This window comes from Myotis myotis, unplaced genomic scaffold (assembly GCF_014108235.1).
Source record: "Myotis myotis isolate mMyoMyo1 unplaced genomic scaffold, mMyoMyo1.p scaffold_m19_p_20, whole genome shotgun sequence".
NCBI lineage: Eukaryota > Metazoa > Chordata > Mammalia > Chiroptera > Vespertilionidae > Myotis > Myotis myotis.
In genome coordinates, this window is record NW_023416325.1 from 15,352,721 (window position 1) to 15,379,387 (window position 26,667).

The 26,667-nt window shown below is 38.1% G+C and overlaps 2 protein-coding genes across 5 annotated transcripts; one reads left to right on the plus strand and one right to left on the minus strand.

Annotated features, from left to right (window-relative positions):
• Nucleotides 1-195: 195 nt before the first annotated feature.
• VPS29 (VPS29 retromer complex component) lies at nt 196-8,886 on the minus strand. 4 transcript variants are annotated; one of them, XM_036353469.1, is made up of 5 exons: nt 8,735-8,876; nt 6,727-6,738; nt 3,537-3,728; nt 933-1,168; nt 196-692 (listed from the first exon to the last, which is right to left on the minus strand). In XM_036353469.1, exons 1-5 carry the CDS (start codon nt 8,735-8,737, stop codon nt 575-577), a joined length of 561 nt encoding a protein of 186 aa, XP_036209362.1. In that variant the 5' UTR covers nt 8,738-8,876; the 3' UTR covers nt 196-574. The 4 variants fall into 4 exon arrangements, with proteins under 4 accessions (XP_036209362.1, XP_036209361.1, XP_036209363.1 ...); XM_036353468.1 differs by lacking the exon at nt 8,735-8,876 and adding an exon at nt 7,641-8,270 and having other exon boundaries at nt 3,537-3,712; XM_036353470.1 differs by lacking the exon at nt 8,735-8,876 and adding an exon at nt 7,641-8,269.
• A 35-nt stretch (nt 8,887-8,921) lies between these two features.
• Nucleotides 8,922-26,152, plus strand: RAD9B (RAD9 checkpoint clamp component B). Its single transcript, XM_036353475.1, has 10 exons — nt 8,922-9,066; nt 11,412-11,482; nt 12,537-12,683; nt 12,895-13,009; nt 15,885-15,984; nt 20,688-20,794; nt 23,198-23,304; nt 23,385-23,449; nt 24,204-24,326; nt 25,665-26,152. Exons 1-10 carry the CDS (start codon nt 9,030-9,032, stop codon nt 25,885-25,887), a joined length of 1,095 nt encoding a protein of 364 aa, XP_036209368.1. The 5' UTR covers nt 8,922-9,029; the 3' UTR covers nt 25,888-26,152.
• Nucleotides 26,153-26,667: the final 515 nt, after the last annotated feature.

Below are 26,667 nucleotides of genomic sequence, written 5' to 3' on the forward strand. Positions count from 1 at the left end.
GACCTCTCCTGATTTAATATGTCCATATGGCATATTATTTAGAAAATGAAATCAGAGTCCAACATTATGACCCAGAATATTCTAAGAAATGAGAGAGCTCTAAAAAGTCATCTCATCACTTTAATGCTTGTCCACAGTTTCATTTGGTCTCTCATTTTTATGGTTTTTAAAAATTAAAACAGATTATCAAGAAAGTATAAATGAAAGGTAACTTTATTACTGGAGAAGAGAAAAATGTATACAAGAAAGTCCAGATTCTTTTCCCTCATGCACTACTTTTATAATAAAGTTCTAAATATCAACTCTGAAGGTATTTACAATGATAAGTTTTTCTTAACATGTAACCATTTACTGTGTGGGGACATTTTTTCATAGAAATCATATACTTAAACTAAATAAATTCTTATAGTTTACAAGAAGCTTAGACGTTGTATTAACAGAAGACGATACATTTTACTGCAAAATATTATAAAAGTGATACAATTTTGTGGCTCTTAATTGTTTCATTACTTGATTTGAACAGGGGAATTAATAAGAAACAACAACAACAGAAAAAATCAAGACAGGCCTGGCTTTATGATTTTTTGTATTCGATTCGTTCTACTTTCACATCATCTCCGATTAGCTGATACACATAAGTGACAACTGTAGAAGCCTGGATATCCATCAACACAAATGAAGGAATAATGTTTCTGGAAGGAGATATAAGTAATGTCAGTGTTTTGTACTAAAAAACCACAGCACTATAAATTTAATATGACAATTTGGATTCAAGGAGAAGTCTGGTTGTTACATATTAAAAAGAATAACCACCAAAAGAAGATGGCCAGAAAGGCTATATTTAAATGGTTGCATTTCTCTTTTATGAAATGTCACACATGCAATTATTAAGTTTATAAAACCCCCAAATTCCCAAATTACATATTACTCACGTTTCCAAGGCATTATATGCTCCAGTGGCGGAACCTGGGTTAATGTAGAATTTATTTTCATGCTCAAATGCTTCAAATTTGTGTGTGTGTCCTGAGATAAGAATGTCCACATCAAACTGCCTCTGCAACAGGGCTAAGCTGGCCATATCTCCCCATGGAATAACTTGATGTCCATGGATCAAACCAATTTTGAACTGCCCAACAGTCACAACTTTCTGTTCTGGATAATTCAGATTCTAAAATAAGAAATAAACATACTCATGTTTAAAAAACAACCTGCTTTTAAATATTCAGTCTCATATGGATGTTTTGCTCCACAACCAACACTATTAAATATGATTTCTTCTTAGTCTCTAAGGCTGCAACTATGCACATAACTGAAATGTCTCATGCAATACCTTGTGTTTATTTTTATAGAATATAGATTCTTTTGGGCATGCTGTAGAAAATGATTATCCCATCAAATTTCTGGGTTTCCTCTCCCTAAGAATCCTAGGCATATGGCCTGTACCCCAGGCTTTAAGTTATATAGATGATGACTTAAAATAATTTAAAATACATAGTACTTAGTATGAAACAGGCACTATTCTAAGGACTTTATAAATATCAACCTACCTAATGCTTACAAACAATCCTAAACCTGGTGGTCATGGCTCAGTGGTTGAGCATCGACCTATGAACCAGGAGATCACGGTTCCATTCCTGGTGGGGGCATAGGCCCAGGTTGAGGGCTACATCCCCAGTGTGGGGCATGCAAGAAGCTAGCTATCTCTCTCTCCTCCTCCCTTCCTCTCTGAAATCAATAAAAATATATTTAAGGAAAAATAATCCTAAGAGGTAGATTCTATTCTGACCCCCATTTTATGGATGAAAAAAACGGAGGCATGGAGAGGTTAAAATAACCTGCCCAAAGTCACACATATTTTTTTTTTAAAATATATTTTATTGATTTTTTACAGAGAGGAAGGGAGAGAGATAGAGAGTTAGAAACATCGATGAGAGAGAAACATCGATCAGCTGCCTCCTGCACATCTCCCACAGGGGATGTGCCTGCAACCCAGGTACATGCCCTTGACCGGAATCGAACCCGGGACCCTTCAGTCCACAGGCCGATGCTCTATCCACTGAGCCAAACCGGTTTCGGCCAAAGTCACACATTAATAAGTGGTTGAGCTACCAGGGTTTGGTAGCATGGCTTCAGGGATTGTGACTTGAGCAAATTTGTAGCAAAAATTTTGAATTCTTGCTACTGAAACTGTTATTTTTTGTTAATCCTCACCCGAGGATATTTTCTCATTGATCTTTTAGAGAGAGTGGAAGAGAAAGGGAAAGACAGAAACATCGATGTGAGAGAAATACATCGATTGGTTGCCTCCTGCACGCCCCCTGACCAGGGCTGGAGCTAGGGAGGAGCCTGCAACCAAGGTACAAGCCCTTGACCTGAATCAAACCCGGGACCCTTTGGTCCATGGTCAATGCTCTACTGAGCCAAACCGGCTAGGGCTAAAACTATTTTTAGTATAACACAAACAGAACCACTAATGTTTTTAACAAAGCAGACCTATATTCTAATTATTGACAAGAAGTTTGCCTCTTTCCTTCTCATTCCTGTCTTTCACCTCTGTGCAAGCTCTAGTTTACCCAAACTTTCAAAAATCCACTAAAAAACAACAACACTATGGTCATTCAGTTTGATATAAAGAGTCCCATTAAAAAGCAACAATAAAGTTAAATAATTTTTGAAACAGTTTATATTCCCAGAAATAAAAAAATTTTCAGACTCAGATTTTTAATTTAAAATCATACAATGTTAGTACTGGCAGGGGTTTTAAAAATCATCTATTCCAATCTATTTACACAGAAGGAAACTAAGACCAGAAAGAGGATATAATGTGCCTAAAATCTCATTGTTAATTAATGGGCAAAGTTGGAACCCCAGAATTTCTAACTTTTTTTTTTTTCTTTTTTAAAGTCAGGTGTACTGAGGTATAATCTACATAGAGTAAAATTATCCTTCTTAGTATATAATTCAAGGTGTTTTGACAAATGCATATAGTCATGTAAGCACCACCACAATCAAGATATAAAACAATTCTATGACTTCCTCAAAACTTCCTCCTGCCAGTACTTTATAGTTAACCTGGTGACAGAGAGCCATGGTAGGCTCTTCAACAGATCAGTGATGTGATCTTCACTTAGAAAGGATCACTCTGCTACTTGGAGAACAAACTGTGGACGGAGGGAGGGTAGAATGAGGAAGTTGGAATATAGGAAAGTGATATGGTCCTTGGAACACGGTAGTAGAGGTGATCGTGGTGGTAAGAAGTTCATAACAAAAACTTTATAAACTAAATGATAATACTCCAAAAAATAGTGACAAAACTACTTTTACTCCGTATCAATTTAGTTAGAACAAGTACTCAATATGTTTATTGAGCAATCTAAAATTCAGTGATTTTCCAACAGGAAGGAGGGGTATGTGTAGTAATTTTATATTTTGGGGGAAAAGAGACCTTAATAGTTGAGAAACTAGTCTAAAGGATAAAGCTTTATATGTGAAAATCAAGAAAAGGAAATATTGTGAAAGAAAGGGAAATACATCACCTCATCGAAGTCTCCTCTCACAATATGAACATCACCGGCCAGAGTCTTGAGATAGTCATAACTCTCTTTGGTGCAAAGGTTTCCAGTGCAGAGAATGTGCTGAATCTTTCCTGGTACCAGCAGCTTTTTGAACTTAGCTGGCAAACTGTTGCACCGGTGTGGGATGTGCAGGTCTCCTAATACCAACACCAACTTTAAAGTGTCAAGGTGAGACAAGGTGTAATGTTAAACATTATGTCAAAACAAGATACTCTCTTCCAATAACCCCCTTTTAAATTAAACTAATCAGAGATTCCAGAACACAAAGGAGCAGAAGTTATTCATACATTTCCTTATCATAACCATTTAAACAAACACACATATCACACATGATAATGTACTCTGTTCTTAAAATCTCATGGATTGATTCCAGGAACATTAATAAAGAGAACTGTTAAAAATGAAATGGTAGAGCCAAAACCGGTTTGGCTCAGTGGATAGAGCGTCGGCCTGCGGACTGAAAGGTCCCGGGTTCGATTCCGGTCAGGGGCATGTACCTGGGTTGCGGGCATATCCCCAGTAGGAGATGTGCAGGAGGCAGCTGATCGATGTTTCTCTCTCATCGATGTTTCTGACTCTCTATCTCTCTCCCTTCCTCTCTGTAAAAAATCAATAAAATGTATTAAAAAAAAAAAAAAAAATGAAATGGTAGAGCCCTGGCCAGGTGGCTCATTTAGTTGGAGTGCCATTCAGTACACGAGAAGGTTGTAGGTTTGATTCCCAGTCAGGACACATACCTAGGTTGCCAGTTTGATCCCAGGTTGGAGGCAACCGATCAATGTCTCTCTCACATGGATGTTTCTCTCTCACATTGATGTTTTTTCCTCCTTTCCTCCCTCTCTCCTTTACTTTCTCCAAACATATCCCAGGGTGAGGATTAAAAAAAAAAAAAGTAATGATAAAAAAATTAATTCTATAATTATGTTTACTAGCCTGACAACTATTTGGAGGAATAATAGCCAAAATTTACAATATTTGCTACTTAAAACTATTAGCTACACATTACAGAGGAATAAAAACAGCCTATGTTTCACAAAGTTTCAATAGGACAAATGTGTATTTTTCAATACAAAAGTACCTAGAGATAATAATAATCTTTATCTTCTCTTTCATTAGAAATCCTGTCATATAGTAATTGTCTAGATTAAATTGCCTACGTGTCCTTAGTTTAGTTTCCAAACTTAAAATAACATTTTCACAATCTTTCATGTGCATTAGAGCATTAAAAAAAGGAGTCAGTTAAATAAGTGATGAATTTAGTAGGAAGTGGTTTAGAGTTGCAAACTTTAATATAAAAAATAAAAATCTCAATCCTGTAATATATTAATGAGTTTACATGTAAATATTATTTAACTAAGTCACTTAACAGAAGAATATATTAAAAAAGGTCATCCTATCCTATATAATAAAGGCCTAATATGCTCAGTGTCCAACGTTCATTCTGCCATTCAACCAGTCGCTATGACGTGCACTGACCACCAGGAGACAGCCGCTCCAACTGGGCAAGCAGACCTGACATGCCCTGGAGCCCTCCCGTGGTCCCTCCCCAGGCCCTGATCATGCACTGGTGGGGTCTCTTGGCGTGGCCTGCGCCCTCTTACAATGGGGACCCCTGGGGGATGTCAGAGAGCCGGTTTCGCCCAATCCCCGCAGGCCAGGCCCAGGAACCCCACCGGTGCCTCTAGTTTAAAAATATCTGCCCTCCAAAGGACAACAATTTCATGTTGATTAGTATAAGCACCTTCACTCTATGACAGCATGTTTTCCCACACAGACGTCCCATCCATAAATGTACATGCCCTTTAACTGCTTTTTAAAAAGGTATGATTTCTTATTATCAAAGAAAACATTAAATATCTAAAATAAGATAAAACAAAAGTTTTGTCACCACTGACTTTGTAAACTGAAATTAATCAAAAACAAAATGTGCAAAATTAAAATTATTAAAACAAGCTTGATTCATGTTGCAACAAATATCAAAATGATTACAAAGGAAAGGAACTATTCAGGATGTAGAGTAACTGCAGTAAAATTAGAGCATTTTAAAAGAAGTTGTTAAATAAGTTTCTTTATAAAGACTAGATTCAGCTGGTATTTGCTCAAGGACTTATATTGTTTCAATCCAGATGGGTAAAACATCTGTGAAACTAAAACCACCATGAAGTTTTGACCTTCATTGGTAAAGAATACAAAAGTACCTAGAGATATAACAACAATCTTCATCTTTAGAGGGAGATCCCTTCAGATATGTATTGAGGTGCATAGTTAATGTGGGAAGCTGGCATTTGAAAAAAAGGTAAAGATATCCTTATTAAAAAAAAAAAAAAAAAGAATAATCTCAAACCATAAAAGGGTATATGTCTGTAACAGGTTGAAATGTTTGGGACTGCCCTAGCTGGTTTGGCTCAGTGGATAGAGCAACGGCCTGGTGACTGAAGGGTCCGGGGTTTGATTCCAGTCCCAGTCAAGGGCACTTGCTCGGGTTGTGGGCTCGATCCCCAGTTGGGGGCGAGCGAGAGACAGCCAATCAATGATTCCCTCCCATCACTGATGTTACTATCTCTTTCTCCCTCTCCCTTCCTCTCTGAGACCAATAACAATACATATTTTTAAAATATATACATATATTTTAAAAAAATGTTTGGGACTAATAGTGAATGAGTTGTTCCATCTGAATGAACTAAAAAGAACATTAGTAAGAAATGATACTTTATAATGATTGATAACCTAAATTCTATAATGTACTGTGGATTATGCCCCTGTGCCCAGATATCAGCATTCTAAAGTTATAACTGTATGAATGACCACACAGAAATTATTTAAAATTAGTAAGGGTCCTAACTAGGACTCTGGTTTCCTGCAAGTGACAAAATTATAAGGGAAATAGTGTCACATAACAAATATCAGACTTTGAGGAATGTCCTTGCCCAAATCCCACACTTTGACAGTTCAGGTTAGACATAGATTATAGTCTTTTAAGACAGCAATAGGTCCTGGAAATGGCAGTCTTGTTAAATTCAAATAAAGAACCAACCCAATCAAAGCATAGGAATTTGGCTATATCCTATTTGATAGTCTATAAGAGGGTGAAAATCCCAGTAATCAGACACCCAACCACCATTATTAGGAGGAGCTAAGAGAAGAAACTTACTCTGTGCCCAGCCTTAGTGGAATGAAGAAGTTGATTGCAGACAGGGGGAATGAAAAAAAAGGGTGAAACATGACCAATGTTAAAAGAAAGCAACAAAAAGAAACAAACCCAAAAAAACTCATATCAAATGAATATGCAAACAATTGTTAATGATTTCTGAGTGTTATGAAAGAAAATGTTAAAAATCAGCTTTGCTCAAAATACCAAAAGAACCATTTGCTATATTTTAAACGTGACACATACGCGCATGCATACATACTTCTAAAATTTTTTGCCTTGTCCATTTTTTTCCTAATCTTATTCTCCACATGACTCTCATACCCTTTCATTTCCTGTTTACTTAGCATTTTACAAGACAATTTGGAAAATTAATCAGTCGTAGCTTTAACGAAAGCTAACCTTTTCTACATTCTTATGGCCTCACTATTCCTCAAGTATATTGATCTTAACTATGTTAAAATTCTAGTTGTAAAATTATGCTGCAGTTTGGGTCATTATTTTGTATAGCTGATCTAAAGTAGCACTACAAATACATTATCGAGTGATGAAGTCACCAACTAACGATGATAAAAACAAACACATTCCTCTCCACATAAAAATGAATTTGCTGCCTGTGGACTCTTGGATACTACCGCGTGTTGAATGTTTCTAGTCCCCTTTTGCCAAATAAAAGATGGGCTAATGCTAAATTCCGCCCAGTTCTTTCTATTTGACATGAAAAATGATGTGCTGGTGCAACTACCCTAAAAAAAAGTGTTAACCTCTCAACAAAAACTGATACATGTCAAGCAATTTCATCTTCTCCCAAGGATCAATGTCTCAAAATCACTGTAAAATGTGCTCTAAGCTGGAGTCTGGTTTAGAAGCAAAAATCAAAAGATGAAAGCTTTTCACATTTATAAGGAAGCATATACCATAAATCTTGGTCATGTCCATACGCCACCTCAAAAGCTATGTTTGCCACAGAATCGTGATAAATCTTAAAAATGCAATGGATACCCATCAGAAAGGAAAGTTCCTCTACAGTTAAATCTCATCAACACCAACACCAAGGTCATCAGCGCTCTTCTGAAACTGTTCTGCCCCGGTAGTTCCAGTTTTAGGGCGTCAAGAGCACCTTAGGAAACGGATCACAGCCATGAGCCCCACCAGCAGCAGGACGGTCTCAGGGGCAGCAACCGGCCGGGGTGAGAGGGTGACGGGCCGGCCTGGTGGCAGGTTGGGGCGACCTGACGAAAGACTAAAGCAAAGCTCCCCGAACTACCCACGTAGCACCAAACACTAGCCCTTTACCCAGAAAGACCTCCACATTCTCCAAAAAATGTCAAGGAGTTCCCAGATCATTAAGGAATCCTACTCTCTAAAAGGTCGCAGCATCCTAAATACACAAGGCGTTTCGGCAATTGGAAGGGAGCGCGTAACCTACCACGGCGCAATGGCAGCTGCACGCTGTTTCAGGGCGAAAGGGATCGTTTGCATCCCCTTTCCCCACATGGCAAACCAAGCCGGGTAAGGGATTCTGCTCGCTACTTCCCGTTTTGCTTCTGAGAAGCCAGCTTTCGCCAACTGGGGAGATCGGGTTGGGGGGGGGGGGGCGGATAACTTGTACACCCCAACCAGCGGGGAAGAAATAGGGGAACGTCTGGAGACGGAGGGGGACCGTGCCCCCATTTCTCGGGAACGGCCGAAGCACAGGCCCAAAGGCCTTTCCCCGCTCGGGCGTGTGGGTCTCGCGACAGGACTCGCAGATGAGAGGGGCCTCCTTCCCCCTCGGACGTCCTCCGGCCCCTGGGGCGGGGGTACAAGGCCGGAGCCGGCTTCACCCAGCAGTGGCCGCTCCCTTACCTCCCTGGCCCTCCCCCCCGGGCCTTCCCAGGCCCGGCCCGAACCGCGCCCACACAGGCCTCCGGGATTGTCTCGCCCCTCGCCCAGAGACTCCCAGCCGCTCCCTACGACGCAGCACCCCGGCCGCGAGCCAAGCCTCGGTCGCCGCAGTTGCCATCCTCACCATCCTGTCACTGGGCTCCGCTCAGTCACCACAACCGCCGCCGCCCTCTTCCTCAGACTCCTCGGAGGCCCGCCCACTTCGCTCACAACCAATGAAAACAGAGGTCCACAGGAGACCGCGGTACGGTGGCCCGCCTAGGCTCTTTCCCGCCGTAACGCGAAGCTACTTCCGGGGATGGAGGGGAAGTGGAAGGGAGGGAGGAGATCTCGAAGCTTCTGAAGGCGCGGGCAACATCCGGGAACCTGGGGCGTCGAGTGGTGGCGCTTTGCGACTCAGCTTGTTAGGGCCCACAGCCATGCTGAAGTGCGGGATGAGCGGCAGCCAGGTGAAAGGTGGAGCGGCCTTTCTTCCCTTCCTACAGATAAAGAGGGAAAGCCTGAGGGTTCCGGGGAGCGTTCCGCCATCATCTTATTCTTAACCCTTTGCTCTTATGCCTAAGGGCTGAGGACACAAAGTCTGGCCACAACCAGCCCCCGGCCCCCATGGCCCTGTTAGTTTCCGAGGCGAAGATGAAGGCCCATGTGCTTTGATTTCTGCTTAATATTTATTTTCATAGGTGTCTACGAAATGAAGCGGCACCATCGGGGCAGAGATGGGGAGTGTGGGCCTCAAAATCGGGATGAACTGTGGGGCAGAGTTGAGGCTAAAAGTAATGCTTGGACAAAGTATTTGAGTGTCATGGGAAAAACAAACCAGTTCTTCATTTTAGAGCCTACCATTTTTATTTATTTTTTAAATTTCATTTTTATTGTATTTTATTGTTGACAGCACTACAGATGTCTCCCATTCCCCCCCCCCCCCCCTCATCCCCCTCTGCCCAGCCCCAATCCTACCATTTATTTGATTTATGACCTGGGACAAGCGACAAAATCACCTTAGGGCTCAGTTTCCCGTCATCAGTAAGATGACAAATAGCATGTTTGTTGTAGCGATGAAAGGAAATGCATATAAAGAGCTCAATAAATGGGAATGTACAGGGACAATTATAAACTGGAGGCCTGATGCTGGAGATTCATGCCCGGGAAGGGTCCCTAGGCCTGGCCTGTGATCAGGGCCACTGGGGCCTGGGACCGCCCCCTGGTGGTGAGCACACGTCATAGTGAGCCGTTGACCTCCCAGTGGGTCAAACTCCCCAGGGGACAGTTTGCATATTAGCCTTTGATTATATAGGATGGTACTTTAAACATGTAAATGACTCCAGAAAATCTGTATTTGGAAAAGCAATGGTTTCCCTACAAACTGTAACCTGAAAAATGATCATGGAAAGGCATCTTGCAATGCAGCTGGCTTCCCTGTGTTGAGGACTTCTGTGGAGCAGTATTGAACAGGAAATTCTCAATTCTTAATGAGCAATTATTTACATGATTGTTTAATTATGTTGGACTGTAAACACTGTGAGGGCAGGAACTATTCCTGTCTTGTTCCTCCCTATACCCCGACTGCCCTGGGGTTGTGCTTGGAACATTGTAGGTGCCACAATAAATATTGATTGGCTGAATGAAAGATCTGCATTAGGCAGCTCCGGGAAAAAGTGAATGTGAAGTGGGGAAAAGGGGCAAATGCATCTATCTTTCCCCCTAGTCATCTAATCTTTCTCAGTTTGAGGTCCACACTCCCAGCTCACATACTTATGATTAAGCCTTATAATCTAATTTTATGTTCTGGAATTGTTTTCCCTTTTGTGTACTTTTCCATAAATTGATATGGCCATCTATGTTTATTTTGCAGCATTTCATTCCATATCTGTTTGCCACATTTTTTTTACATATTAATAACTCATGAGGACATTGCAAGCGTCATGCCAGGTCATACCAGTTTTCATTCAGCCCTATTTTTTTTACAATATATTTTTATTGATTTCAGAGAGGAAGGAAGAGGGAGAGAGAGCTAGAAACATCAATGATGAGAACCATTGATTGTCTGCCTCCTGCACGCCCCCCACTGGGGATGGAGCCCACAACCTAGGCATATGCCCTTGACCGGAATCGAACCTGGGACCCTTCAGTCTGTAGGCCGAGGCTCTATCCACGGAGCCAAACTGGCTAGGGATAGCCTCTCTTTCTGAAAGGACATCTAAGTATGTTTGGTGGGAAGATTTGGCATCTTTCATGCAACCCTCAAACATCAGAGATGCATCTTGAGAGCCTCTAATTTATCTCATGACTTGCTTTGACTTTGCTACCAGTCAAGTTATTAAAAACCTTCAAACCATCCTCTCCATTCTTTGTTTTTACACTTTTCCCAGGGTGGGGTAGGGGAAGATACAAGTTTTAAAATACATTAGTATGGGAAGAAATTGGCTTGCCACAGTAGTTCCATGCAACACTGCAAACATGCAGAAAGGAAGAATTTTGTTGCATGTTATTTCATATACTCATTCTTTGAATTTATTGAGCTCTTAATATTAACTTGGCATTTTGCCAATAGTATTATAATGTATTTCTTTTTTAAAAAATTATTGTTGAAAGTATTACAGAGGTTCCCTCCCCCCCCACCACCATTGACCTTCTCCACCCTGCTCCCACCGCCCCCCAATGTATTTCTTAAAGCAATTTGTAGTATTAGTCCATAAACACTGTTCTTTATGAATTTAAGTCCCATGAATGCTGAAGTAGACCTATGATTTGTTTTTGTTTGAGAGAAAGAATATAAGCAGCACCTTTCTTTTTCTCTGTAGTCTTTGGGAAAGCAATCCAAGCTCTGTCAAGAATTAGTGACGAGCTGTGGCTAGACCCATCTGAAAAAGGTGTAAGTAAGAAAGTTAACTCATAGACCATTAATTTATTAAGACAAAAGAAGTTTAAGATTCCAGTACAGATTGTATGTTAACTAGGAAATCCAGAAATTGTAATTATCCTTTTCACTGTTCATATTTATTGTACATATCTAAATATATTTAGAACAGCGATTTTCAACCATTTTCATCTCATGGTACACATAAACTACTAAAATTTTTCGGCACACCAAAAATACATTTTTTGCTAATCTAACAAAAAATAGGTATAATTTTGATTCATTCACACTGGATGGCTATTGTGTTGGCTGTTATCATTGTTTTAAATTTGACAATCTAAGGAAAAAGAGTTCAGTGCCCCTGAATAGTCATGTATTACATGTTTTAAAAATTCTTGCAGCACACCCATTGAAAAGCATTGATTTTGAGCATAGAAAAATTTTAAATCATGCAGATAAACACAATTAATTTAAATCAAAAGTCACAAACTGGTGGTCAAGAGGCTAGATATGGCTTGTACAAGTGTTTTATGGGGATTGCACTGTATTTTTTAGAAATTGAAATTATTTTTAACAGTTAAAAATGGGGAGAGTCCACATAAAAATCTTAATTTCCTATTTCTCTTGAAAACTCAAGAAGATCTGACAGTTTGGGGCCTGTATTCCCAAGTGGAAGTAGTTGGTTGAGACTAACAGTTTCTCCCCTTAGAAAAGGCAAGAGATCGCCATTTTACTGTGAACTCTTTTTACTCCCTTTTATATTGCCTTCTGCCACTTTGTACATTAAAGTTAAGGCCCTGTAGGCATTTGTAATTTTACAATTTCAACATGCAAAATTTTAGATTTAATACCTATATATATTCAATATAGATATGTATACATATGTGTATGCATATGCAAATTTAATATACAGTGTATAAATGCAGTTCATATAATATAATTCATAGCCATATAATGCAGTTAACCTTATATGAACACATTTAATTGCTATATTAAACAAAATAGAATTTTTTAAATTAATCATTTAAAGAACATTTTTTCTCCTTAATAGCTTTTTTTTTTCCCCCAGCTTGCTTTAAGGTCTGTGAATTCTTGTCGCTCAGCATACGGATGTGTCCTCTTCTCTCCTGTGTTTTTCCAACATTATCAATGGTCAACCTCAGTAGATATGAATAATGGCACAAAATCAAATTTAAATTGCAAATTGGGAATTAAGGTAAATATAAGTGGCCCTGGTTGTCTCTTATATTTTGGAAATATTTGGTATATCAGACAGAACATCTATTCTGTACTTAATACTTGGTTTTAATGGCAGGTAGGACAAATCTATTCATTTATGAATATGCATACTCTTCTTTTGTTTATTTTTAAACTAAGTAAACAATCATATTGAGTATATGCTGTTCCATAATATATTTGTATTACAGTCAATTCTGCCCATCTTCAGATGTCTGAATTCCCTCGAAAGAAATGTAGAGGTGTGCAAAATATTCACCAGATCTGACAAGTGCAAAGTAGTCATTCAGTTATTCTGCAGACATGGTAGGTATTATTAAAACTAATGTATTGTGTGTTTCTTGTTAATATTTTTATTTTTAGAATATTCAGACTGCATGTCAAGAGTTCCCATTACATTATTGCTTAGAATTTGTGTAGTTTTATGGTAGGGCAGTTGGAAGTACTTGAAAAATATTATCTTATTTGTCTCTGTAGAAGTATTGTGAGATGATTGGTATTATTTCTTGTCAGTGACACAAGCTTTGCCTGCATAAACCAATTTTTAATTTAAACAATTGGTTGTTCTCAAATTAATTGGCTGCTTGATATTCTGTAAGAATGCCTTGACAACAGTGTTCCTTGGTAAAAACAAAAAAAGAATAATTCCTACTCTAGCCAGTTTATCTCAGTGGATAGAGCACTGGCCTGCAGACCAAAGGGTCTGGGGTTCACTTCTGGTCAAGGGCACTTACCTTGGTTGCAGGCTCCTCCCCAGCCCCTGTCCTGGTCAAGGCTTGTGCAGGAGGCAATCAATCAATGTGTTTCTCTCTGTCTTTCCCTCTCTCTTCCACTATCCCTAAAAAAATCAATGGAAAAATATCCTCAGGTGAGGATTAACAAACAAACAAAATAATATTTCCCTCTAAGCTGGAAGAAGCACGGTAACTGGCTCAAGGTCACAGAACTAGTAAGTCGTAGAGCCTGGATTTAAGTCCTGCCCCACAATAATAGAAGCAAAACCTTCACTCATTCTCTCTGCCACACCAAGCTATAAAACACATTTCCTGCCTGCCGGCTTTGTGTGGTCAATATTCGAATGTTGTACTCATAGGACTTTTACATGCTTGAGTATGTATAGCCTGGTGATTAACAGCATGGGCTCCGGAGGCCATAAGGCAGCGGTTCTCAACCTGTGGGTCGCGACCCCCTTGGGGGTCAAACGACCCTGTGAAAGGTCTTTGGCGACCATCGGAAAACACATAATTATATATTGTTTTTGTGAGTAATCACTATGCTTTAATTATGTTCAATTTGTAACAATGAAATTGGGGACCACCACAACATGAGGAACTGTATTAAAGGGTCGCGGCATTAGGAAGGTTGAGAACCACTGCCATAAGGTCTGGGGTAAAACTCCTGCTCTGCCCCTTCCTTGCCGAGACCTTGGGCAAATTATTTTACATCCCTGTGTCTCAGTTTCTCAGTATATAAATTGGGGATAGTGTTAGTACCAGCTTCCTAGGGTTTTTGTGAAGATTCAATGAGTTTTCTAGGAAGTTATTGTTCTAAACTGTTTAAAAGAAGGCCTGGGCCCTGGCCAGGTAGCTCAGTTGGTTAGTGTGTTGTACTGATGTGCCAAGGTTGTGGGTTGAATCCCCAGTCAGGGAACATACAAGAATCAACCAATGAATACATAAATAAGTGGGACAACAAATCAATGCCTCTCTCTCTCTCTCTCTCTCTCTCTCTCTCTCTCTTTCTCTCTCTCTCTCTCTCAAATCAATAAATATAAAAAGAATGCCTGGCACATTTGTAAGTGTTAGCTCTAATTATGTCCATTATGAATGCTGGTATCTTATTTGAAGTTAGTAGGTAAAATTGTATGCTTTAAAAAATCTTTGTTAAGGTTGTGGGTTCGATCCCTAGTCAGGGCACATACAAGAATCAACTAATTAATGCATAAATAAGTGTAACAACAAATCTATCTCTCTCCCTCTCTCTCTTAAAAATTGATCAATTAAAAACATTTTTTAAAATCTTGTACTTATGACATTGATCCAAATCTTTTTTGTTAGTAGGTACTCAGTAAATATTTATGAAATTATTAAATGTTGCTGTTACTAGTTAAGTAAAAAAATAAGTTGAGAAATGTTATCTTTAGTAAGTCCTTTTGATTCACACAGCAACATTATTATGCTGTAGAAAGTTATAGCCCACTGGATTTTATTGCATGGGCTCTATATTTCAACTTAGATTCAAATTCTAACTATACAGTTAAGGTTCCACTTAATGTCTTTGGCAGGTGAAAAAACATATAACTGAAACCAATTTTACCATAGGCTCGTTGGTATAAACAAAATTTAAGTTCCTATGGCATCTCATCAAGTTATAATGAAATGACTTTGAATGAAAAACATTATTATAGGACCTGCTGTATTTGCTCAAAAGGTATATAGACTTGCCTGGCTGAGTGTCGACCTATGAATCAGGAGGTCAGGGCACATGCCCGGGTTGCAGACTTGATCCCTGGTATGGGGCGTGCAGGAGGCAGTCAATCAGTGATTCTCATTATTGATGTTTCTATCTCTCTCTCCCTCTTCATTCCTCTCTGGAATAAATTTAAAAATATATATTTTTAAAAAGCATAGCCTTGAAAAGTCATTTAGCCTCACTGAGTTATTGTTTCCTCTTCTGAGATTAAGTACCTGCCCTATAGGGATATTGTGTGGATCAGAGGTAATATATGTAAAATGTAAACCTCAGTTCCTGGCATCTAGGGCCATAGCCATTACTGCTACACATTTTTCTCAGAGGAAAAGAATTCACAGGCTAGATGTTCAGTTTTATATTCCAAAGGTCCCATTCAGAAATATCAGGCCTGGATGACAGATACTGAATAATAGATAGCTGAGCTGTAGTGGGCAATCACTATTTTACACACAATTTAAGAAATTATCTGTATTTCAAAAGAATGTGGGAATTCTTTATTGCCTGCTTGGTGAGATGGTCTGACATATTGCCTGGTGTCCACTAGGGAGCGATAAACACGTTCATTAAGGAATAGTGGTTCTCCATGCTGTGTGCACCTGCCAGATATTAAATATAACTTTATATTATTTTAATTTGGCTGTGAAACTTAAAAACTTCTTAATATTTTAATTTTGAACTTAAAGTTAACAGGTTGTTTATTCTTTTGAAGGTATTAAAAAGACTCACAATGTGTGTTTTCAAGAAAGTCAGCCTTTGCAAGTTATTTTTGAAAAGAATACGTGTAGTAATACACTAATGATTCAGCCAAGGTAATGAGTTCTCTGTTGATTCTTTTCCTGAAAATAGTATGGTTACAGAGTAAAGAATTAATGTCCTAGAGCTTTTAAATAAGTCACTTTTTTGTTTTAAAACTAACACTGGACTTGGAGAAATCACCATATAGGATCAAGAGGAAATCTTGATAAAGATAATAGTGTATCAGTGATTTTCAACCTTTTTCATCCCACAGCACACATAAACTAATTACTAGAGTATTAGTTTTTGGTTTGAATCACATCAAAAAATATATGTTTTGCCCTGATCAGTTTGGCTCAGTGGATAGAACATTGGCCTGCGGACTGAAGGGTCCCAGTTTTGATTCTGGTCAAGGGCATGTACCTTGGTTTCGGGCACATCCCCAGTAGGAGGTGTGCAGGAGGCAGCTGATCGATATTTCGCTCCCATCGATGTTTCTAACTCTCTATCCCTCTTCCTTCCTCTCTGTAAAAATTTAATAAAGTATATTTTTAAAATATATATGTTTTGCTGATTTAACAAACAAAAAAGGTATAATTTTGACTCATTCATGCCAGACAACTATTGTTGTGTTGGCTGTTGTAATTTTTTTAAAGATGCATTTTTATTGATTTCAGAGAGAAAGGGAGAGGGAGATAGAAACATCAATGATGAGAGAAAATCATTGATCGGCTGCCTCCTGCACACACACTACCGAGGATCAAGCCCACAACCCCGGGCATGTGCCCTTGCCCGAATCAAACCGAGGACCCTTCAGTCCGCAGGCTGAAGCTCTGTCCACTGAGCCAAAACTGGCAAAGGCTGTTGTCATTTTAAAAAAATATATTTTTATTGATTTCAGAGAGGGAGGGAGAGAACTGCTGTCATTTTTTAAAATTTGACCATCTAAGGGAAAAGAGGTCAGTGCCCCTGACTAAATAATCATGTATTGCATGTCTTAAAAATTCTTGTGGCACACTGGTTGAAAATTACTGTAATTGCCTAGCGGTAGCAATAATAATTTAGTGGCCAAGAAAATTCTAAAAATATTCCATTAGTAGCTTTCTTCATCTAATGTTATCAGGAGAAAAATATATTCTCTAATATTTTGCATTTACATGGTATCTTCTATCTGAGTCTTAAAACACACAGCATAAGAAAATTTCAACATTTTTTATATGAACTGATTTTATCCTTAAGTATTTCCATTTTTTTCCTCTAGAGAATGAGTCAATGTACTCAATTTTTCAGGTAAGCCATAACATTAAACATTAGTTACTTTGTAAGCCAAAATATATTTTATCCTTGTTGTTTTTTAAATTACCAAAGAAATACATGTTCTCGAAATACATCTAAAATTTATAGAAGATTGCAAAGATTAAAAAATGAAAATCTTTCTCCTCTACCTGCCCTTTATTCCACTGGCAATGATAATATCTATTAATAATTTGGTGTATATCATTCTAGCTCTCCTTTTTATAGCTATTTTGTTAAATTTATAGCCAATCTCTCTGTAATTCTCCCTATAATTATTTTGATCTCTTTTTCCCACCTCTCAAATTTATATCACATACTTTATTATGCATAGTTTTTTATAATATATTATACATAGTATTTTCAAAGAAAATGTCCCACTATTATTTTTGTTTGGCAACTTGTTTTTTTCAGTTTCTATGTCAGTTCACCTAAATCTATCTTATTATTTTTAATGACTATATAATTTTTCATTGTATGACTGATTGGTAATTTACTTATCCATTATCCTACAATACGATAGTCTCCCCTCCCCACAGTTGATTCCTAAAACTGCAGATAGTACCAACCCTACATATATTGTTTTTTTCCTATGAATACAGACCTATGATAGTTTAACTTATAAATTAGTCACAGTAAGAGATTAACAATAACTAATAAAATAGAACAATTATAACAATATACTGTAATAATGTTATATGAATGTGGTGACTTGCTCAGGTCTTCCTATAGACTCAGTGCTTTCTGGTGCATTATGTTATCATCAGTCAGAACATGTTTTCTGCCTATGTCGTCCACCCACAGATTCAATGCCTTTTCCATCTTAACTAAGCACTACCACACCCACTGTGGCTGTAACTTTTGCAGTTCGAGGTGCAACAGCAAGACTAGCAGGAATTTCTTTTCCTTCTTTACAACTTCATAGGTATAAGATTTGTTCTTACCATAGATCTTAGCAACTTCAGCATATGACTTTTTTTCTTTCCTTATTAAGGAGAACTTTCATCTTTTCCCTTAAAGGAAGCACTTTTTGGCTTCTCTTTGGTATATCTGAATTGTCAGCATCACTACTCTTGCGATTTGGGGTATTAATAAGTAAAATAAGCACTGCAGTACTTCAACAGGCTAGCTGATGATAACTGTGATAGCTACTAAGTGATTAACGGGTAGGTAGCATATACAACGTGGAGACACTGGACAAAGGGATGAGTCACATCCTGGGCAGGACGGCACCGGATGGCATGAGATTTCATCACGCTACTCAGAATGGCAAGCAATTTAAAACTTATAATTATTTCTGGAACTTTCCATTTAATATTTTCAGATCACAGTTGACTGGAGATAACTGTAATCCAGAAAAGTGAAACCTCGGATAAGGGGAACTGCTGTATTGGTGAAAAAGGTTGTTTCCAACTTTTTGCCATCACAAACAATGCTGCTAGTAGTACATAGGGTAATGTGTTAGTTGTCTGTTGCTGTGGAGAAAATTTCCCCAAATCTTGGAGCCTTAAAAAAACAGACATTTGTTAACTTTGTACTAGTAAGTGCGGCTTAGCTGGGTGCATCTGGCTCAAGGTCACCAAGGTTGAAGTTAAGCCATCAGCCAGGACAGTGGTCTTCTCTGAAGGCTGTGGAGGGAGTTACTTCCAACCTCACTGACATGGTTGCTGGGAGGCCTCAGTTCCTCACCAGGCAAGCCTCTCCTTAGACTGCCTGATTGTCCTCACTACATGGTGATGAGAGACAGACAGAGAGGAGGAGGGGAAGTCTCCCAAGATGGAAGCCATGGTCTTTTTATAACCCAATCTCAGAATTGCTCTCTTATACTTCTGCCATTTTCTCTTTGCTAGGAGTGAATCTTAGCTGTCCAGCCCACACTCAAGGTGGGGGATTTATATAGGACCTGAAAAAGAGGAGGTGGCATTATTGGGGCCTCTTCTAGGCTGCCAAGTCCTAGAAATCAAATTTCTGGCTCAAAGGCTTACAAATTTTAAATGTGCATACATATTATCAAATTGCTACCTGGAAAGTTTGTATCAATTTACATTCCCACCAAACATGTAGGAAAATCCTTCCAAGTAAAAGATATGAATGATCTTTTACATTTTTGCCAACATAATAGGTAGAAAATGGTATTGTTAGAGTTCTTTGTTGTTCTTATTTCATTACTAGGGAGTTGGAGTATCTTTTCATATACTTATTAGCAATTGGTATTTTTCTTCCCTAATTGCACATTCATGTCATTTTTTAAATATATATCAGGTTGTTTGGTATCTTGTACAAAACTTCCCCCTTAACACTGGAAATGTTTCCAGATGAATTTGGTAGGCGTTCCTCACATTTTGGCATCAAGAAACACTAATACCAACATTACAAAAATTCTAAGAATCTGTTTGTTTTTTTATCAAATAACACCTCACTTTCAAAAGTAGCTCAGAAGTTATAATGCAATAATAAAAAGGCAAATAACCTAACTAAAAAACAGGTGGAGGATTTGAATAGACATTTTTCCAAAGATGATATAAAATGGCCAATAAGCACTTAAAAGGTGCTCAAAATTATTAATCATTGGGGAAATCCAAGTCAAACAACTTGAAATCTGTGAATTGTGTAGTAGGTTAATTATATCTTAATAAATCTGTTTTTAAAAAGGGAGCACAGAATGAAAAAGCACTGGGATGTCAAGACAACCTTGAAAGTAATAATTAGTAATCAGGTCAAGTAACAAAGGGGGCCAAACCGGTTTGGCTCAGTGGATAGAGCGCCTGCCTGCGGACTGAAAGGTCCCAGGTTCGATTCCGGTCAAGGGCATGTACCTGGGTTGCGGGCACACCCCCAGTGGGGGATGTGCAGGAGGCGGCTGATCGATGTTTCTCTCTCATCGATGTTTCTGACTCTCTATCTCTCTCCCTTCCTCTCTGTAAAAAATCAATAAAATATATATATATATAAAAAAAAAGAACTAAAATCATTTTATTCTAGTGTTTGGTTTATCCTACAGCTTTCACATGCTTTACTAAGAATGCATCTTACTGTTCTCTTGGCCTTTAAATGAAGTTACAGTTTCAAAATATACTAAAATATAGCAGCTCATATAAAAGAAGGAAGAAAAATTTACATTTTGGATAAATTTTTCTAAATCTAGGCCAACTAACCTATTTCTAGATTAAAGATTTGAGTCCCGCCCTAGCTGGTTTGGCTCAGTGGATAGAGCTTTGGCCTGCGGACTGAAGGATCCCAGTTTCGATTCTGGTCAAGGGCACATGCCCAGGTTGTGGGCTCGATCCCTAGGGCGGGGGAGACATGTGGGAGGCAGCCAGCTGATCAATGATTCTCTCTCATCATTGATGTTTCTATCTCTCTCTCCCTCTCCCTTCCTCTCTGAAATCAATAAAAATATATTTTAAAAAAAGATTTGAATCCCATTAGAAAGCTGTTTGTTTACTTTCCAAAGGATGTAATATTTTTTTATTACATTTCCCAGAGTGCTTGCTGAGGCAATTGTTCTTTTCACATCGAGTCAAGAGGAAGTTACTCTTGCAGTTACTCCACTGGAAGTTTGCATTAAGAGTTCTACTGAGGAATCAATGGGTATGGATTATATCTGTCATAGTGCTTTAATGTAATATCACTTCGTGGTTTTCTTGATGACTAACCATGCAGTAAATATCAGTGGCATAATATTTATTTTTGTTTAAAAAGCAGTAAGATGTAGAAGATCATTAAAATGTTTAAGAGAGCCCTAGCCGGTTTGGCTCAGTGGATAGAGCGTCGGCCTGTGAACTGAAAGGTCCCAGTTTCGATTCCGGTCAAGGCACATGCCCGAGTTGTGGGCTCGATCCCCCGTGGGGGACTTGCAGTAGACAGCCAATTCATGATTCTCTGTCATCATGGATGTTTCTCTCTCTCTCTCCCTCTTCCTTCCTCTCTGAAATCAATAAAAAGATACAAAATAATAAAATAAAATAAAATGTTTAAGAGATCCAGGATATTTACACAATCAGTAATTTAAGTGCTTAGCTTTGAAATTCCAGTTGTTTTAAAATTAGGAGAATGGTTACTGAGAAAATTTTAAAGTTAAGATTTTAAAGTTTTTCTCATCCTTTATTATACTTTGTGTTTAGCATGAAGAAAAATTAAGAGGCCAGCAATCCAATTGAGATGACCTTTGACTACATAAGAAAAAGTATATTTGAATTGGAAATGTAAGATATTCCAGGCAGCAAATGTATAGGGCAGAAAATGTGAATACTTAAGTCAGCTCTTCCAAGAGTTATCTAGATGGAATGGAGAAACTAAGGCACTATCAAACCAGGAGTTTTGTTATCAGGAAAATTTATGGGGTCTTTTTGGCACAAGTTGTTTGAGACTCTTTGACCTTGGATACTTTTTTTTGGTGATAGCAGTAAAGAAAGAATACAAAGGGAGGAACTGTATTATTTTAAAGTGAAAAACCAGTAGAACCAGGGATTAAGTTGTGTCAGATGACTTTTGTAGTGTTTGGTTTGTGCCAGGTTCTGTTCTAAATGGTTTTCATTTCTGAATTCATTTGATCTTTGTAACAACTCTGTGATGTAGGTACTATTATGATCCCTCTTTTCCATCTGAAGAATATGAAGCACAGAAAACTAAGTGACTTGCTGGTGTCACATAGTAAGTGGTACCTGGTGACCTGAGCACAGGGCACAAACTCATTTGTGCTATTATTGCTTCTCTCAAATCTCCTCTACGTTCTTTCTTGGCACTCAGGAGTGCATGATCTGGGAAATATACACTTGACTAGAGAAGGGGTCTGGTTTATATTCCATAATACCATCTCTGAATAAAGATGGCCATTTAATAACCAGGAGACACAGTCTCTTATGAACAACTTTCTAATGAGTAGTTCTAGTTATGTTTGACTAGGAACCCAATTATTTAATTCTATTATTGAACTTACTCTATGCTTACACCCTGGAGTGACATGAGCCTTCTTGTTTGAGATTAATGTATTTGTAAGGTATTGTTTGGCCCTTTAAAAAAATGTATACCGCCCTGACCGGTTTGGCTCAGTGGATAGAGAGTCGGCCTGCGGACTCAAGGGTCCCGGGTTCAATTCCGGTCAAGGGCATGTACCTTGGTTGTGGGCACATACCCAGTGGGGAGTGTGCAGGAGGCAGCTGATCGATGGCTCTCTCTCATCGATGTTCCTGACTCTCTATCCCTCTCCCTTCCTCTCTGTAAGAAATCAATAGAATATATATTTTAAAAAAATGTATACCATTTATCCTTTGTTCTTATACTTACATAATTTATGTTCATTGAAGAAAATAATTTTTAAAAAGCACTAATATAAAAGTCATCTGAAATCCTACTATCCAGAGATGAGCACTTTTAATACCTGTTTCTATATTTCAGATCTAATAGGAGATGGGTTGTGTGAAAGTAATGAAATGCCTTGAAGCTATTAAAAGTAATCTCATATTGTGTATATACACTCCTCTCTCTCTGAGAGTGTATATCAAAGATATTTATTGAAGCTAATTTTTTGGAAAACACAAGTGAAAAACAGGCAATGGATTTGAACAGACATTGACATGGCTTGTAATTGATGCTGGGAACTCAGCTGGATTGTTGTCCAGAGTCCTTGCACATTATGTGGCTTCTTCATATATGAAAGCATGAAGTCAGCATGGTGGCTAAGTTCCAAGAGCAAGTGTTGCAGGATAGAGGAAGTGGATAGAGGATAGATGGGGAGGCTACTAGTTGCTAAAGGTCTGGGCCCAGAAACCAGCACCAAATCACTTCATCATGTCCTATTGGTCAAAGTAGTCAGAGAGCCCACCCACCCAGATTCTAGGAGAGGGGAAGTAGACATAGAACCCCTCTCTCAGTGAAGGAATGTCACGGAGTTTATGGCTATGTTTAACTTACCACGTAGGTTATATTTTTATATTCAAACTTAACAAATATCTCTAGAACTAATTTTATTCATTTTCCTACGATATTGAACAGATTTGAACAGTTCTGTATACAGTGAGATGTTTGTGGGTCCACATGAGTTTGAGTTCTTTCAAATTGGAGTTGACACTGAAATAACATTTTGCTGCAAAGAATTGAAGGTAAAGAAAAATTTGTACAAAATTAAAATTTTCACTGATAGTTTTTAAGAAATATTTCATTTTTCTTCTTTTTCTTTCAGGGAATGCTGATATTTTCGGAAGCTACACATGCTCCTATAACCATGCATTTTGATTTTCCTGGGAAGTAGGTCCTTAGGGAACTTTTCTGAGTTTGTTTCTTTTTCTTTTGTTATATGTTAATAAAACTATTTTAATCACTTTGAAATTAATTGTTACCTCAGGAATTCCTTAACCTCGCTAGCAATACTTATCAAACTAAGTTTTGAAAGATGCCATAACATAGTATTTTTTAATTGGTAACTTGATTGAGAAAGATATATGCTTCAACAGAGTGAAAACATTTATAAATTTGATAGGAATAAATTGCCTAATTAGAAAATAATACATGGCTTAAATCTCTGTGAAACTGTGATACTTTATTTTTTTAAAATATATTTTATTGATTTTTTACAGAGAGGAATGGAGAGGGATAGTTAGAAACATCGATGTTGAGGATGAGAGAGAAACATCGATCAGTGGCCTCCTGCACACCCCCTACTGGGGATGTGCCTGCAACCAAGGTACATGGCCTTGACCAGAATCAAACCTGGGACCCTTTAGTCCGCAGGCCAACACTCTATCAACCCAGCCAAACTGGTTAGGGCGAAACTATGATACTCCAGCACTGAACTTTCAAATGAGATTGGGTTTGGATAGCTATTTTATAAAATTAGATCTGATGATTTCAGCTCTTAGTACTGTGTTAATCAGTGAGAAGACTAAAAGGACTTCTACTTTTACTGTTTCTTTTTATTCCTGAATTAGATATAATTTTTTCATATTTTCCCAATGTCCATCAGAAAATGATTGTGATGTTTGCTCTGACTTTGCCTTTTTAGACCTATGGCTTTAAATATTGACCATATGTTATTGGAAGCTAACTTTGTTTTGGCTACATTAGCTGATGAGCCAAGTAGAGCATCTTCTCCGCAATCATTGTGTCTGTCACAAAAACGAAAAAGGTAAGGTCATGTTTTAACATCTTTATTGGCTGGGAAAAAGCCATTGCCATTTACTCTGAAATAATTCAGGAAATAATCGAGGAGTAAAACATTCAATCAGAAATTTTGACAGAATCAGGAAGACTTCACTGTAACAGAAATATCACTTATTGCTCTGGATATTTGCTTTTCCTCTTCTGGTCAGAATTTACCAAGACTCTCTAATTTATCTTTGTTATTACCCAAAACTCATTTTCATTTGTAATAGTTGCTTTTCAGGAGTGATAGGGTGTTAAGGTGCACAGGAAAGTCTATTCCTACCTAAAACTCTCTTTCTCATAGGGACAGCCATTTTTTTTCTTTCCTTTTTTTCCCCTTTGGTCTCTTAATAATTTTCTTTCGGTGTTGGTGAGGGTGCTTCAACTGTAAAAACAACATAAAGTTACTATGGGAAATTTGGAAAATAAACGAAAGTACAAAGGAAAAAACAACCATCACCCACAATTACACTACCTAGAGATAGCCACTGTTAACATTTGGCTCACCATATTTCCTTTCAGACTTATTTTGCATATACTTGTGTTTTTAAACAAGATTGAGATCATATAGCATATGTAATTTTGTGTCCTGTTTTTCACCCTAAAAATATTATATTGTGAACATGTCCCAATATCATGACTTGGAAGCATGATTTTTAAGACTATACATTTCGTTGTACAGATATATAGTAATTTATTTGACTCTTTTTTTAACTTGGTCCTGTTATCATTTCACAATAGCAAATTATTAATACCTCAGGTCATGCACAGTAGGTTAAGAAAAATTCAAATCTGTAGAGAGAATTTCTAAATAATCATATATGTAAATCTTAACTTTGAAAACAGTTCCATATTATTTCAGTATATTCCCTAAACCAGTGGTATCATTGTCATCCCATATTGCTCCATTAGTTATATAAAAACTAGAGGCCCAGTGCACGAATTTGTGCACAGGTGGGGTCCCTCTGCCTGGCTGGTGATCGAGGCCTATCGGGGGGCTGGCCCAGGGGAGGGACCCCAGGAGGTTGGCTGGCTGGCCCGCCAATCGGGGCCTATGGGGGGGGGGGGCACCTGGAGGGAGGGGCTGTGGGAGGTTGGCCAGCCGCGGGAGGTTGGCTATGGGAGTGCAATGACCACCAGGGGGTAGCTCCTGCATTGAGCGCCTGCCCCCTGGTGGTAAGTGCGCATCATAGTGACTGGTTGACCAGTCATTCCAGTCATTTGGTCGTAATGGTCGCTTAGGCTTTTATATATATATATGTATAAATTTTTTTATCTCGAAGTAAATAGTTTATTCATTTAATTTATATTAATACCTCAGGTCAGATCTGCCATGTTCAAATTCAAAGGTTGGTAAAAAAGATAGCAAGGGCATGGAGTCTATCTCAAGAAAAGTAGCACCCAGAAAGCTTTATGCTGATGAGATTCTCTCAAACATCTCTGCGTTGGAAAACTCTGGCAGTCCTATAATGAAAAGAGTGAATAGTGACACAGAGGAAGAGCCAGGGTCTCCATCTCTCAGGAAGGTAAAAGAAAAATGTTGAGACACAACCATGTCTCAGTCAAGAATTCTCATTATCTGTCACCCTTTTGCAGTCTCCCTGCTCCAGCCCACCCTCAATATCCTGAAGATAAATAAATTTTCTTACTTTTTGACAGTAGAGAGGTGAAACCAATCTGCGATGGAGAAAAGACTGATTTATTTTATAGACTGTTAATACAATTCTTTTTTTATGAGGTTGTGTTGTTTTGCTTAATCCCTTCACCAGAGTAATTTCTAACATAGTATATTCAAGTAGGGATTTGGATCACTTGTTTTAAAGAATAAATTATGATCGTGTATAGCATACATATCTTTGAATACAAATAATACGCTAGTCTGTAGTTTGTTTTCTAAAATAAATGTTCTTCTCATTTCATTTTTCAAATCTGTTTGGAAAATCATTTATTCATAGTGATACAATATAACTTTTATCCCCAAAACATCACAAGTTCCTTCATAGCAAAGTCACAGTTAATAACATATCAAAATACCAACATTTTACTAGATTGATGATAAGCTTCACAGAATGCTAACATTAAACTTTATGAAATCTGAGGATAAACACAATTTATTAGAAACAGAAGTATCTCAAATAATGAGTTTCAATTTTACATTTACATTAATATTTTATTCAAGCCTGTTTTGCTATTGCTATTATTGATTTGGGAATATGAGTTTCTTAGAATTAGAAATCTAGGAGGAGAAATACTGTTTCTAAAAGTCACTATCTTAAGCTGTATAAAAGACTTTTTAGGACAGTAAAATTGGATGGGGGATGTTG